This window comes from Amblyraja radiata, chromosome 26 (genome assembly GCF_010909765.2).
Source record: "Amblyraja radiata isolate CabotCenter1 chromosome 26, sAmbRad1.1.pri, whole genome shotgun sequence".
Lineage (NCBI taxonomy): Eukaryota > Metazoa > Chordata > Chondrichthyes > Rajiformes > Rajidae > Amblyraja > Amblyraja radiata.
This window is the reverse complement of record NC_045981.1, coordinates 1,449,365-1,463,410: the sequence shown is the minus strand read 5'-3', so window position 1 is coordinate 1,463,410 and position 14,046 is coordinate 1,449,365. Positions and strand designations below refer to the sequence as shown.

At 45.7% G+C, this 14,046-nt stretch overlaps 1 protein-coding gene across 2 annotated transcripts; it reads right to left on the bottom strand.

Annotated features, from left to right (window-relative positions):
* Positions 1-1,532: 1,532 nt before the first annotated feature.
* On the bottom strand, positions 1,533-13,139 carry LOC116987804 (Golgi apparatus membrane protein TVP23 homolog B-like). 2 transcript variants are annotated; one of them, XM_033044042.1, is made up of 7 exons: positions 13,029-13,139; positions 12,170-12,252; positions 8,103-8,247; positions 7,210-7,299; positions 5,603-5,734; positions 4,660-4,788; positions 1,533-1,924 (listed from the first exon to the last, which is right to left on the bottom strand). In XM_033044042.1, exons 1-7 carry the CDS (start codon positions 13,038-13,040, stop codon positions 1,892-1,894), a joined length of 624 nt encoding a protein of 207 aa, XP_032899933.1. In that variant the 5' UTR covers positions 13,041-13,139; the 3' UTR covers positions 1,533-1,891. The 2 variants fall into 2 exon arrangements, with proteins under 2 accessions (XP_032899933.1, XP_032899932.1); XM_033044041.1 differs by having other exon boundaries at positions 12,170-12,255; positions 13,029-13,099.
* Between the last annotated feature and the right edge of the window lie 907 nt (positions 13,140-14,046).

Genomic DNA, 14,046 nt, shown 5'->3' with positions numbered 1-14,046 from the left:
TGCAGCAAGCAAGATGTTCATTGAACCTGTTACTTACTGTCCTTGTCAATTTACCAATGAACTCACTTGATGATCGAACCAAGCATTTGGTGCCCTCTGGTGGAACTAAGGTTTCAACACTTGTATCCTGAACTCATTTTGAAGAACCATGCAGTAAATGGTAGAAATCCAAAACGCATTACAAGAATATTTGCGATCAAGAGTAATGTGTTCAGTTTTTGGCACAGGGTCCTGGGAAAGATGTTGTCAAGCTGGAAAGGGTGCAGAGAAGATTGACGAGGATGTTGCCAGAACTCGAGGGCCTGTGGTACAGGGGGAGGATGAGCAGGCTTGGTCTCTATTCCTTGGTGTGCAGGAAGATGAGGGGTGATCCTAGATGTATATAAAATCATGAGGATTAGATAGGGTAGATGCACAGTCTCTTGCTCAGAGTAGGAGAGTAGGGGAATTGAGAACCAAAGGCTTAAGGTGGGGGGGAGATTTAATAGGAACCTGAGGGGTAGCTTTTTTTTTCAACACAAAGGATGATGGGTGTATGGAACAAGCTGCTGTCGGAGCAGGTAGTTGAGGCCGGTACTATTGCAACATTTAAACAAGTACATAAATAGGTTAGGTTTAGAGGAATATCGGCTAAAGACAAGGTAGGTGGGATGAGTGTAGGTGGAACATGTTGGTCGGAGTGGGCAAGTTGGGCCAAAGGGCCTGTTTCCACACTGCGACTCTATGAAATCTGGATTTTCTTGTACATACCAACGTTTCTGTTCAATGGAGAACAGTAAAGACATCACGTACTTATCACCAAATGGGAAAAGGTTGTGGACTTCATCACAGTAAGGCCCTCTGTCTGAAATGATGCCCTACATTCTGTCTTCATAATGTAACAAGAAGTTGAGTGATGCAAAATAAGGCTTGTTTTCTGTGTTTGATTGAATGAGTTAGTCCTGGCACATCGATGTTCCTCACAGTGGGAACTTCAAAACACATCACCTACTTGGGGGCAAACTGTGGCTGAAATATTAGGACAAAATATGAACCTTCCTTTTTAATTTGCAGCGTTTGATTAAACTGTTTAGGTTGCCTTTATCAACTTGCCGTTTAATCATTCATATCCATATAAGAAAATCCTGAAGAAGGGTCTCCACCCGAAACGTCTGACCCACTGAGTTACTCCAGCTTTTTGTGTCATTCTTCAAGAAAATCCGAAGATAAACACAAAATGCTGGAGTAACTCAGCAGGACAGGCAGCATCTCTGGTGAGAAGGAATGGGTGGTGTTTCGGATCGAGACCCTTCTAAAATCCAATGTCGAAATAGACGTTCATCAGACGCATCTCAAAATCCTTCATGGCTATTTATTTTAACTGAGTATTTGATAGCAGCTTGCAGACTGTAACATGGCTGGACCTCGATAGCTCAAGGCACCATTCACTAACTAAATCGTCATAGCTCCAAGCACACTCTTAAATTGTTGTTTATATATTTCCCAAAAACTCCGTCTATATAAAAGGAAAAAATGTCCTCTTGACAATCTAATTTCTATTGAAATATGAATTTATTGCTTTCCATTTAATTAATATTTAAACACTAGTTAGATCCTGCCTCTCCTTCCAATGGATGGTGAGAAGCCACTATCCCAAGAAAAAAATGTCAGTTTATTAATTTGGAATTATTCTAAAATTAAAGGTAAATTTTTAGCTCGATCACACACAATTAAGAGAGACAGTGACAGCTTCCAATACTTAAATCAGATATTAATAAGAAAGTTACAAAACAATTATAATTGATTCTTCGGGTGTTACGGAAAACAACTGAAAATTGCCAGCGTTGAATCAAGAACTGTTCGCAGTACAGAAAATATCTCAAGTTTATTTTCCAAAATGGCATTCCCCCTTTTAGGGCTCTTCACTGTCTTCTTTCTTCATTGCCTGTAATGATAGACAACAAATCAATTCCATCATTGATGTGCCACGGTTTGATTTTTCTTCGCAAACACACGCGTTTATAGTACTACAAGTCTCTGGAACGGATGCACCACGATGGCAAGAATCACATTCTGCACCTTGTACCTTGCAATCTATCTGTTGCACTCGAGTATGACTTGATTATACAGGGCCACCATTAATTTTCCAGCGACCGGTGATTCGGCCCCACCTGAATTCCAGACAAAATCCTGCTTTGGAAGCAACCTCCCCCCCCAACCCCCCAGAAAGTGTAAGCAGGTGTGGTGCCAAGAGGTGACAGAAAATTGGTGGTGGACCTGCATTTATGTATTGTATTACCTGACATGATTGCATGCAAACATAGAAACATAGAAATTAGGTGCAGGAGTAGGCCATTCGGCCCTTCGACCCTGCACCGCCATTCAATATGATCATGGCTGATCATCCAACTCAGTATCCCGTACCTGCCTTCTCTCCATACCCTCTGATCCCCTTAGCCACAAGGGCCACATCTAACTCCCTCTTAAATATAGCCAATGAACTGTCCTCGACTACCCTCTGTGGCAGAGAGTTCCAGAGATTCACCACTCTCTGTGTGAAAAAAGTTCTTCTCATCTCGGTTTTAAAGGATTTCCCCCTTATCCTTAAGCTGTGACCACTTGTCCTGGACTTCCGCAACATCGGGAGCAATCTTCCTGCATCTAGCCTGTCCAACCCCTTAAGAATTTTATGTTTCTTTAAGATCCCCTCTCAATCTCCTAAATTCTAGAGAGTATAAACCAAGTCTATCCAGTCTTTCTTCATAAGACAGTCCTGACATCCCAGGAATCAGTCTGGTGAACCTTCTCTGCACTCCCTCTATGGCAATAATGTCCTTCCTCAGATTTGGAGACCAAAACTGTACGCAATACTACAGGTGTGGTCTCACCAAGACCCTGTACAACTGCAGTAGAACCTCCCTGCTCCTATACTCAAATCCTTTTGCTATGAAAGCTAACATACCATTCGCTTTCTTCACTGCCTGCTGCACCTGCATGCCTAGTTTCAATGACTGGTGTACCATGACACCCAGGTCTCGCTGCATCTCCCCTTTTCCTAGTCGGCCACCATTTAGATAATAGTCTGCTTAAAGCTTTTCACTGTACCTCAGTACACATGATGATAATAAACCCAACCCTTCTGAAACCATCATGGCTTTATACTTTCAGAATAATTTCACGTAAAATTGCCAATCGAACCCCCTCCCCAAAAAACAGTTCTGCTATTATTATTGGACAACTCGCATTTGAAAATAGTTTAAATTAATTCAAGTTATTAAAATTTTGAAAAATCAGTTAAAAACACGTTATATTATTGTTGGTTTTAAAAAGTGTGCACAGTGAAAAGGATAAATGAAATATTTGCCAAACTTTCAGTCAATGGCTCCACTAAAGTGAAGACATTTGGACAGGTACATGGATCGGAGAGGGATATGCACCAAGTGCAGGCTGGTGGGCCGACATGGGCAAGTTGGGCTGAAGGACCTGTTTCTGTGCTGCATGACTCTATGGATGAGGTCTTTGTTCTGGCAACAGTCATTGCCTGTGGAAAGCAGCTGTGTTGCAGCCCATCCCTCAGCTCAGTAACCCCCAGAGGCAGCCAGAGCCAGCAGTGCACGCACTCCATGCATGAAGGAAGCACAGAATCAGTCCAAGCCAGACTAAGCCATGCAGCGCTAACGGAACACGGTGTCGTAGCACGTTTAGGTCCGACAGTCCAAGAGAAAACTGGTAGGTTAGAGTGGAAAGGGCTGAAGGAACAAAAAAAAAAAAAAAATAGGTGAGGTCACTTTAAAAGTCTATACTAGTCATTTTCCAAACCTTAAAATTTTCCTGGATATAAAGAACTGCAGATACTGGTTTACAAAAAAAGTGCTGGAGTAACTCAGCAGGTCAGGCAGCATCTGTGGAGAACACGGATAGGGGACGTTTCGGGTCAGGACTCTTCTTCAGACCGATTGTAGGAGGGAGAGGACGGGGAAAGATACCTGGGAGAGAGGAGAGGCAGGACAAACGCTGGCAGGTAATAAGGCTGATACAGGGGAGGGGAGGCTTTGTTAAGTAGATGGTGGACAAAGGCCAGGATTGAAAAGAGGGAAGATCTGAGACTAAAGAATTGCCCGACCATTCTGTGCTCGCTGAGGATTGATATGATCCAGATACAGACCAACAATTTACAAAACAATATCTCCAGAGATGCTGCCTGACCCGCTGAGTTACTCCAGCTTTTTGCGTTTGTCATCGGTTTAAACCAGCATCTGCAGTTCCTCCCTAAACCATTTACAAATGATGCCTGCGATATCATTAATGGCATCTACTGCATTCAGAAGTCTCGGAAACACACTAAATGTATTATAATCTTCAAGATTCGGTTATAAGTTGCCAAAACACTCTAGGGGGACTTTTTCCTTAACGTAAATTATTGCTCAGCAAAAATGAAGGTAAATTTATCAAATGAATAACCAATTGATTCACGCATGTGGCGGGTTATATAACAGTCTGCTTATTTTTCACAAGAGCCTATTGATAAGCAGCGATAGGTGTAAATACAGAGACACCATTCATTTTGTGCGGAGTCGCTGATTAAAAATGTCATTTTTATTCGTTTTATTTACTGTGCTCTTGTTCTGAACTTTCCAAACACCCAGCTTTGTGACGTGGCAAGCTTATGAATTAACTTACCGTTTTGAAAAACTGGCGGCCCAGGTATGAGCTGGCCATGCTGGTCAGATTTTTTCCACTTCCCATCTTGCATTTGATATAACCGTACAGATTAGATCCTTGGAGTGAAACACCCATGATGACCACAGCCTGCACCAGGGGAGTGGAAACAGTCAGAACACAACAATGGAAACAAAGCAATCTCCTCTTCAGCCACTGTATATAAAACAATAGGGCAATAGATAGGGTAAATGCAATAGAATGGAATAGAAATAGAAAAGGAAAACTTCGAGGAATACCTAAATTCTTTTAAACTCTTTTAAAAATGTATCTATTATTTTACTATTAACTGTACATATGTGTATTGGTTGTTGTGTTGTATTTCTTTTAACGGAGGAGAAGCAAATGGAATTTCGTTGCTCAGTTTTGTGCAATGACAATAAACATATTCTATTCTATTCTACTCTAGATAAGGTAAGTGCACACAGTCATTTACTCAGGGTAGGGCAATCAAGAACCAGAGGACACAGGGAAAAGATTTAATGGGAACCCAAGTAACAACTTTACTTTTTACACAAGGGTGGGAAGTATATGGAACGAGCTGCCAGAGGAGTTAGTTGAGGCAGGTACTATCGCAGCGGTTAAAATACATTTGGACGGTTACATAGATAGGATTGGTTTAGAAGGAAATGGGTCAAACCAAGATTGTAAATCAAAGATACAAGGAACTGCAGATGCTAAAATCTTGGCAAAAAGTGCTGGAGGAACTCAGCAGATCAGGCAATATCTGTGGAGAGATTGGAAGGGTGGCGTTTCAGTCGAGATCCTTCTTTAGGCTGAAGGGGCTGGATCTGAAACGTTGTCTGTCCATTCCCTCCGCAGATGTTGCCTGACTTGCCAAGTTGCTCCAGCACTCTGTGCTTTGCTCTAACTCACAGATCTGTGCAGCAGGTCAGTTACTTACCAGCCATTTTGGTTTAAAGGAAAAGAAAGTACTGAAGACAAAAATAACCCACATGATCGGACAGATAATTAATCCTAACCAAAAGATTTTGGATTCTGCTTCCGAAGATGCTCTCCTCCCTTTTCCAGAAGGCTACGAAAATCATAAAAAAAAGTTATAAAAACTAAATGCAGACACAAGGAACTGCAGATTTACAAAAGACTCAAAACTCTGTAACAACTCAGTGGGTCGGGCAGCATCTCTGGAGAACATGACAAGTGATGTTTGGGGCAAGGAGCCCAAACACTGCCTCGCCATGATGTCCAGAGATGCTGCCTGAACCACTGAGTTATAAAAACTAAATGTTCTAAGCTTCATCTCCATAACGTGTAGTGAAAGTTGTCAATGTGATTTAAATTTACAGTTTCCCCAATTTCAACTAAATATTAAGAAAGTTATTTACAGCAGTATTCATTTAAACCTTTTAGATTTTTATCTAACCCTTCCACATTTTGTACCCGCACTCATTCATATTGATTATTCTGAGCGGTTCCTTAATATTACCTTACTTTCACTGTTATTATATTCACTGAAATATAACCATATAACCATATATAACCATATAACAATTACAGCACGGAAACAGGCCATCTCGGCCCTACAAGTCCGTGCCAAACAATTTTTTTCCCTTAGTCCCACCTGCCTGCACTCATACCATAACCCTCCATTCCCTTCTCATCCATATGCCTATCCAATTTAATATAAATATCATAGTGATTATTTTGTTCAATACCAGTGTTTGGTCAAACAAATCAAATTTCACGTCACTAACATGCACCCAATCGCACCAATATCCCCGACCCAGCAAGAACGGATCACAAGATAGATACTAAGTGCTGGAGTAACTTTGCGGGTCAGGCAGCATTGCCGGAGAAAAAGAACGGGTGATATTTTGTGTCGGGACCCTTCTTCAGACTCAAAGTAGAGGGGAGGGGAGGGGAGGGGAGGGAGGGATGGGGAGGGGAGGGGGTGAGGGCGGGGAGGGGGAGGGGAGGGAGGGGAGGGGAGGGGAGGGGAAGGGGAGGGGAGGGGAGGGGGGAGGTAAGGAAGAGGGTCGTCACAGATGGCCATGGAAGGGTGGAGCCTATAATGGCCCTTGTTGGCCGGGGAAGCAAGAGGTGATAATGAAGGGACCACAAGGATACATAGAGGGGGAGGAGTGAGAGATAGTCTCATAGAACTCCCCTCAGAGAGAGGAGGGGAACTTCTTCAAAGTAGGCGTACTTTGAGGTGATTTCGCAGTGGAACAGATAAAATGCGTAGAACAAAAACTGCAGATGCTGGTACATACTGAAGATAGCACTAAGTGCTGGAGTAACTCAGCGGGTCAGGCAGCAAAATAGATGGGTGACGTACTTCAGACTGAAAGTCGAGGGGAGAGAACTGGAGGTAAGAAAAGGGCCAGCAACAGATGACCATGGAAGGGTGGAGACCAGACAGTTCAACTGAATAGCAATTATGTTTCCAATTATCAAGGAAATTGAATATGCCCCCACTTTGTAGATCATTGCATAAAAGCTTTATTTACTCTTGTTTAAAGTGAGACACAAAGTCCAGGTCAAACATACCTTCCTGGCCTCAAAGACCCAGTGGCTCTTTCCATCATCATCGATCTGATTCCACCAACGTAGTCCCACCAGTAGTCTACCGGTGACGTTCTTCACCAGAGAGAGAAATAGGGCAAAATAATCAAAGATCAGGTTTTCCCCATTTACCTCGACCACACAATCATAGTAATATTAACAATATATATCAGAACATAAATGTGCAGGGAGGAACTGCAGATGCTGGTTTAAACCGAAGATAGACACAAAATGTTGGAGTAACAGCAGGACAGGCAGCATCTCTGGAGAGAAGGAATGGGTGACATTTCGGGTCGAGACCCTTCTTCAGACACACGTTTCGGGTCGAGACCTTTCTTCAGACAAGAAGGGTCTCGACCCGAAACGTCGCCCATTCCTACTCTCCAGAGATGCTGCCTGTCCCGCTGAGTTACTCTAGCATTTTGTGTCTATCTTCAGAATATAAAAGTTCAGGTTCACCACCAATTTTCCGGCTCCCTTGGTCCAAATGCTTTTGTGGATTATCCACTATGCCGGATTGACAGAGGCCAGAGCCTCCGGGAGGAGTGTAACGTTACCGGAACGGTCTGCCTAGGCTGCCGAAGGACTGAGATACCGGCCCACAAAGTCGGCCTCGGAAGTTGGTTATGGGAACGGATCTGCCGGCTTGGCCGGGCGGGAGTTCCAAACTCCAGGCTGCTTGGAGCAAATTCCACCCGTCAATTGGCTCGGAAGTGCTTTCCAATTTATAAAGAACATATACTCCCTATTTATCTGAAAGAAAGCCCTGGATCGACCGTGGCCAGCATCTGTCTGTACTGCTGCATTGCAAAACACAACTCTGCAGATAATTTTCCCCCCACCATGTAACTAAATGAGGAGATACCACGGTTACTTACTTTTACGGTCCAGAAGTCACAAGATAGGAGTAATATTATTGTCACAAAGCAGGCGATAAAGCTGCTGCTCAGGAATTCGCAAAGAAGGTAGACAATTATTGCACTGATTCGGAAAAAGAGGTGGAAGAAACAGGCCACTGGATGTCTTGAAAAAAGAGAAGGAAAACATTTTAGTTAACCAACTTCAGGCTTCCAATAATATTCACACAACTAAGGCACAAACATAGGGTGTCAAAACGATTGGCAAAGAGCTATGTTTTCGGGACAGACAATATGCTGGAGTAACTCTGCAGGACAGGCAGCATCTCCAGAGATAATGAATGGGTGGCGTTTTGGGTTCAGACCCTTCTTCAGACAGAGAGTTATGGGAGAGTCAGGGGATTTTTCAGGATTGCCATTAGAGATAGAATGAGAAATAGGGAGGTAAAGTGGGGAAGCGAAATGGGGAAAGAATTTCAGGGTTTGGCAATCGTAATTATGTGCTGATTAAATTTAGGGACGAGCTGGAATTGAGAGTGAAGGACGGGAAGTGATCGCAGGATAAGGGAAGGGAGAGGTGGTGAAAGAATTTGAAGCAATAATGAGAATTTTAAAATTAAGGATTGCTTAACCAGGGTTCAACCAGAGGGTGACTGATGAACAAGCGAGATTTCACGAGAATTGGGAAACAGATAACAAAGTACTGGATGATCCCAACACAGAGTAAAATAACAAAAGACTAGCCAAGAATCTATTGCAATAATAAAGATGGGGACAATAACAGCATGGATAAGGGTTTTAGCATGGGAGGAGTGAAGGAGCATTGCAATCAGTCAGTGTTATATAGGTGTTGTTAAGAGATGTTACATCCAGTTCAACTTATGGTCAAATACAAGGCAAGTTGTAAATAGTCTGGTTGTATTCAGACAATCGTCTGGGAGGGTGATTAAGTCATTCTGTGGGGAACGGAGTCTGTAAAAGGGTTTAAAAGGTTACATACACTGATTTCAATCAGTGACGAAAACTAATAATGGTTCAAAAATTGATATAAACTAAATGAAATATAAATGAATAACATGTTATTGATTTCTCCCAACATCACCTGCAGCCAATCCAAGGCAAATTACAAATAACTATCGGAGCAAGACCACTGAAGGTGCTGGAAATCCTAAATGAAAAATGTACATTTTGCACGTTCTCCCTGGGACCGCGTGGGTTTCCTCCGAGTGCCCCGGTCTCCTCCCACATCCTGAAGACGTGCAGGTTTGTGGGTTAAATGGCCTCTGTAAATTGCCCCCAGTGAGTAGGGGGCAGCTACGAATGTGGGGTAACGGAGAACCAGTGTGAACGGGTGAACGACGGTCGGTGGTGACTTGGTGGGCCCGTTTCCATGCTGCGTCTCGAAACTAAACGAAAAGTGATAATAGTGCCGGCAGTCAACAGAGCCAGCAATGTAAATGGCGATAAAAACAGGAAGGATATTTCACCGACATAACTCACAAATAAATGCTCCCCTATCTCCACTAATTCAAACAACATTTACATCTTCCCCATCCTCTCTCTTTCAACATTCTGCCAGCACTTTGCCTCATTGATTGCCTCATCACCCCTCTACCATTTCCAACAACCTCCTGACAGTGCTGGAGTAACTCAGCGGCTCAGGCAGCAACTCTGGAGGAAATGGATAGGTCACGTTTCAGGTCGGGTCAGTCTCAAGAAGGTCTGAAGGAGGGTTCTAACCTGAAACGTCACCTATTCCTTTTCTCCAGAGATGCTGCCTGATCCACTGAGGAACTCCAGCATTCTGTGCCGATCTTCAGTATAAACCAGTATCTGCAGATCCTTCCTCACCACTTCCCTTCTCAAAGTAGCTCACACATTCAACTGTCCCCTTCTCTTCCCATCCCACCTACAGACACACACTGTCCTTCACTTGCACTTCTTCCAATTTACCGTTTGCATTTGGTGTTCACAATGCATTCCCTTCCATATGGGAAAGATTTATTGGGACTTTATCTCCCATTATCCTGTATCTGTACACTGTGGACAGCTGAAGAAGGGTCTTGACTGAGAAACATCACCCATTCTTTCTCTCCAGAGATGCTGCTTGTCCCGCTGAGTTACTCCAGCTTTTTCAATCTTCCGCTTGATTGTAATCATGTATAGACTTGCCGCTGACTGGATAGTACACAACAAAAAAGCTTTTCACATTCCTCGATAAAAAAACTAGACCGATTAGGTAACGAGGCCGGCACAGTGGTGCAGCACTAGAGTTGCTGCCTTACAGCACCAGATCCTGACCACGTTCTCCCTGTGACCTCTTGGATTTTCTCCGGGTGCTCAAAGATGTACAGAGTTGCAGGCTAACTGTATATTGTCCCTGGTGTGTAGGGTAGTGTTAGTGCACAGGGGGATCGCTGGTTGGCATCGAATCGGTGGGCCAAAGAGCCTGTTTCCATGCTGTATCTCTGAAGTCTAAAGGTAACTGCGTCACAGTACATCTCCATTCAGTCGGCAAGTACGACTCTGAGCTTCCAGCAGCCTGTTCCTTTAGTTCTCTATCCCATTCCTACCTCTCCATCCACTGCCTCCTATATTGCCGCAACAATGCCGGATGTGGGCGTGACTCGTGAGAAACAGGCACACCTTCTCCAAGGATGCCCTGTGTCAGATTGAGCAACGGACCCCATCTTTAGATGATGGACATCACAACCACCAGGGCTTAATAACAACTTTACCTATTTCAGCTAAACCCTCTCTTTGTCCCACAGTTCTGACTGTTTCTCTGTTGCAGTTTGTTCCGTTTCAGTTTGCTTCTGTATCCTGTTGTCACAGCTGCCAGAGTTTGAAGTCATTGTTACAATGCCAACTTTGATATTTTTTTACGTCCAATGTCTGAATTGGTCATTCAAGATGGTAGACAAAAATGCTGGAGAAACTCAGCAGGCGAGGCAGCATCTATGGAGCGAAGGGATAGGTGACGTTTCGGGTCGAGACCCTTCTTCAGACTGATGTTGGGGTGGGGGCGGGAAGAAGAAAGGAAGGGGCAGAGACAGTGGGCTGTGGGAGAGCTGGGAAGGGGAGGGGAAGGAGGGAGAAAGCAAGGACTACCTGAAATTGGAGGTCAATGTTCATACTGCTGGGGTGTAAACTACCCAAGAATATTCAAGAATATGACTTCACTCGTACTGAACTTACCTACAAAGCTGAAGTTCCCATTGGAAGAGTCATTAATAAAGAGCTTACACCTCTTGACACTAAACCTGCTACTTTGCCAACCCGAGAGTTAGGAATCCCCAGAGAGCAAACCTAAACTCAACATCATAGCGTGCATGTTACACGCATGGTTACAGCATGCATGGTACCACCATGGATTGGAGCCATCATTCCCTTAACCAATTTAGTTGTGAACCCTCTGTTCAAAGAAATTTTCCAAAGAATCTAACTTCATTTCCAAGACCCATCAGAGAGCTAACTATACCGCAACAGCATAATCTGCATCTTCTGTTCCTTATTTCTTAGAGCTGATCTTTGCATGCCATGCGGTTAAATACTAAAACAAGTAATTACTCCCCACTTTCAGAGTTAAATTCTAATGCAGCCAACCCCATTCTTCCTGTGAAAGAACTCTCTCCTCCTCCCGCCCACCTGTTCCTCGTCTTCCTGCTCCCTCCCGCCTTCCTTCCTTCTCCTCCACCCACCAAGGTAATCCCTACCCTCCATATAAATCTAACATTAATGCCAAACAGCCAGGCCAAGCTCCCCCACCGCCCCCCTCCCCTCCTAAGTTGGCCCCTGCCCTCCCAAGTTCAGAAGTTCTTGGGACAGAATTAGGTCATTCGGCCCATCAAGTCTACACTACCATTCTCTCATGGCTGATCTATCTTCCCCTCTCAACCCCATTCTTCTGCCTTCTTCCCATAACTCCTGACACCCGCACCAATAAAAAATCTGTCAATCTCTGCCCTAAAATTATCCATTGGCAGTTGACCCATGCCATGCCATGCCATGCCCTCCGAAAGTTGACCCCTACCCACCCATCCCCTCGGCCAACTTGACCACCCCAGCGGGCGCACTCTCCACGTTACCGGATCTTCTTCTTCTTCGGTCTCCGCGGCCCCTCATCCTCAGCGTCGAAGAGCGACACGTCCTCCGCGTCATCGCTGGATTCCTGCAAGCGAGAGAGAGGAAGAAAGAAGCGGGTGAGCGGTGTGGGGAGAGGAGCAGAGCGGGGTGAGGAGATGGGGGAGGGGAGAGGAGATGGGGGAGAAGATGAGTGGGGGAAGGAGATTGAGGAGGGGGAGATGGTGGAGGGGGGAGGGGGAAAGCGAGATCGAGGGGCGAAGGAGTTGGGGGGCAAGAGATGTGGGGGAAGGGGAGGGTGATGGAGAGGGGGGAGAGAGATGAGATGGAGAGGGGGGGGGAAGGAGATCTTCTTCTTGCTTGCTTAAGGCGTGCACAACCAAAAGTTGTAGAACTTGTTCTATTTGATCTTATTTGATTGAGGGGGGGAAGGAGATGGGGAGGGAGGAACGAGTTGGGGAGGGGGAGATGGAGGTAGGGGAGGAGAGGAGATGGGGTGGAGAGGAGATGAGGGTGGGGAGGAGATGAGGGTGGGGAGGAGATGGGGTGGGGAGGAGACGGGGGTGGGGAGGAGATGGGGGTGGGGAGGAGACGGGGGTGGGGAGGAGATGGGGTGGGGAGGAGATGAGGGTGGGGAGGAGATGAGGGTGGGGAGGAGGGGGTGGGAGATGAGGGTGGGGAGGAGATGGTGGGGAGGATGGGGGAGGGAGGGGAGGAGATGGGGGTGGGGAGGAGATGGGGGTGGGGAGGGGGAGGGGAGGTGGAGGGGGAGGGAGATGGGGGGAGATGGAGGGATGGAGGTGGGGAGGAGGAGGGTCGCCGTTGCCCCGGGATGCCTGCCCTGCCCCTGCGCTGCCCCTTCACCTGCCGCATCATCACTCCGCTCCGCCATTGACACTACTTCCTTATCACGTGCCGCTTGTTTACCAATCAGGACCACAGGGCCGCCCCGCGCGCGCCGCCGCCGCGTTCTATTTTGGAACCCGGAGACTGTAACAAACTGGGAATTGTTACATTGCCGTTCCATGAATTGTTACAGCGCGGGTCACGTGGGTCATAGTCCCGGACACTTCCGGACTTTCCCTTCACTCGGCTAAATCTATCTCTTTTATCTCATGATTTAGTGTGAGAATTATTATTTTTAATCTGATCTCTTCCTGCTTGACGTGGGACTTTGGGAGGGGGAAAAAGGCGAAAGTGACGGTCGCATTACACGCAGCCAGGACCAATAATGGTTGACTGGGCGGTGTGTGTGTGTGTCTTTGGTGATGCTGGCCTCAGCGAGAGATGTGATGTGCTGGCTGGCTGCCAGTCACTGACACTGGGAGTTCCGTTCTTCGCTGTGCAGGAGCTCCTGTATCTGGGGAAACAAGGAACTGCAGATGTTGGAATCTTGTGTAGAATACAAAGTTCCGGAGTAACTCGGCGGATCGGGTAGCTTCTCTGGAGGGAATGAACAGGCGACGTTTCGGGCCGGGACTCTTCTTCAGACTGATTGTAGTAGGGTGTCTCTACCCATTACCTCAAGAAGAGTCCTGAGTCCAAACGTCACCTATCCATGTTCTCCAGAGATGCTGCCCGGTCCGCTTAGTTACACTAGCACTTTGTGTCTTTTTTGCAAATCAGATCTGCAGTTCCTTAGGTAGACACAAAGTACTGGAGTAACTCAGCGGGTGAGGCAGATTCTGGAGATAAAGGATGGATGACGTTTCGGGTCGAACCCTTCATCGGTTTGGGTATGGCACTTCGTGTCTTATCTTCCGTATAAACCAGCATCTGCAGTTCCTTTCTACACATATGCAGTTCCTTGTATCTCTAGCATTTCAGATTGCTGCCTGATCCACTGAGTTGCTCCCAATACTGTTCTGCTATAGCCTGGAGT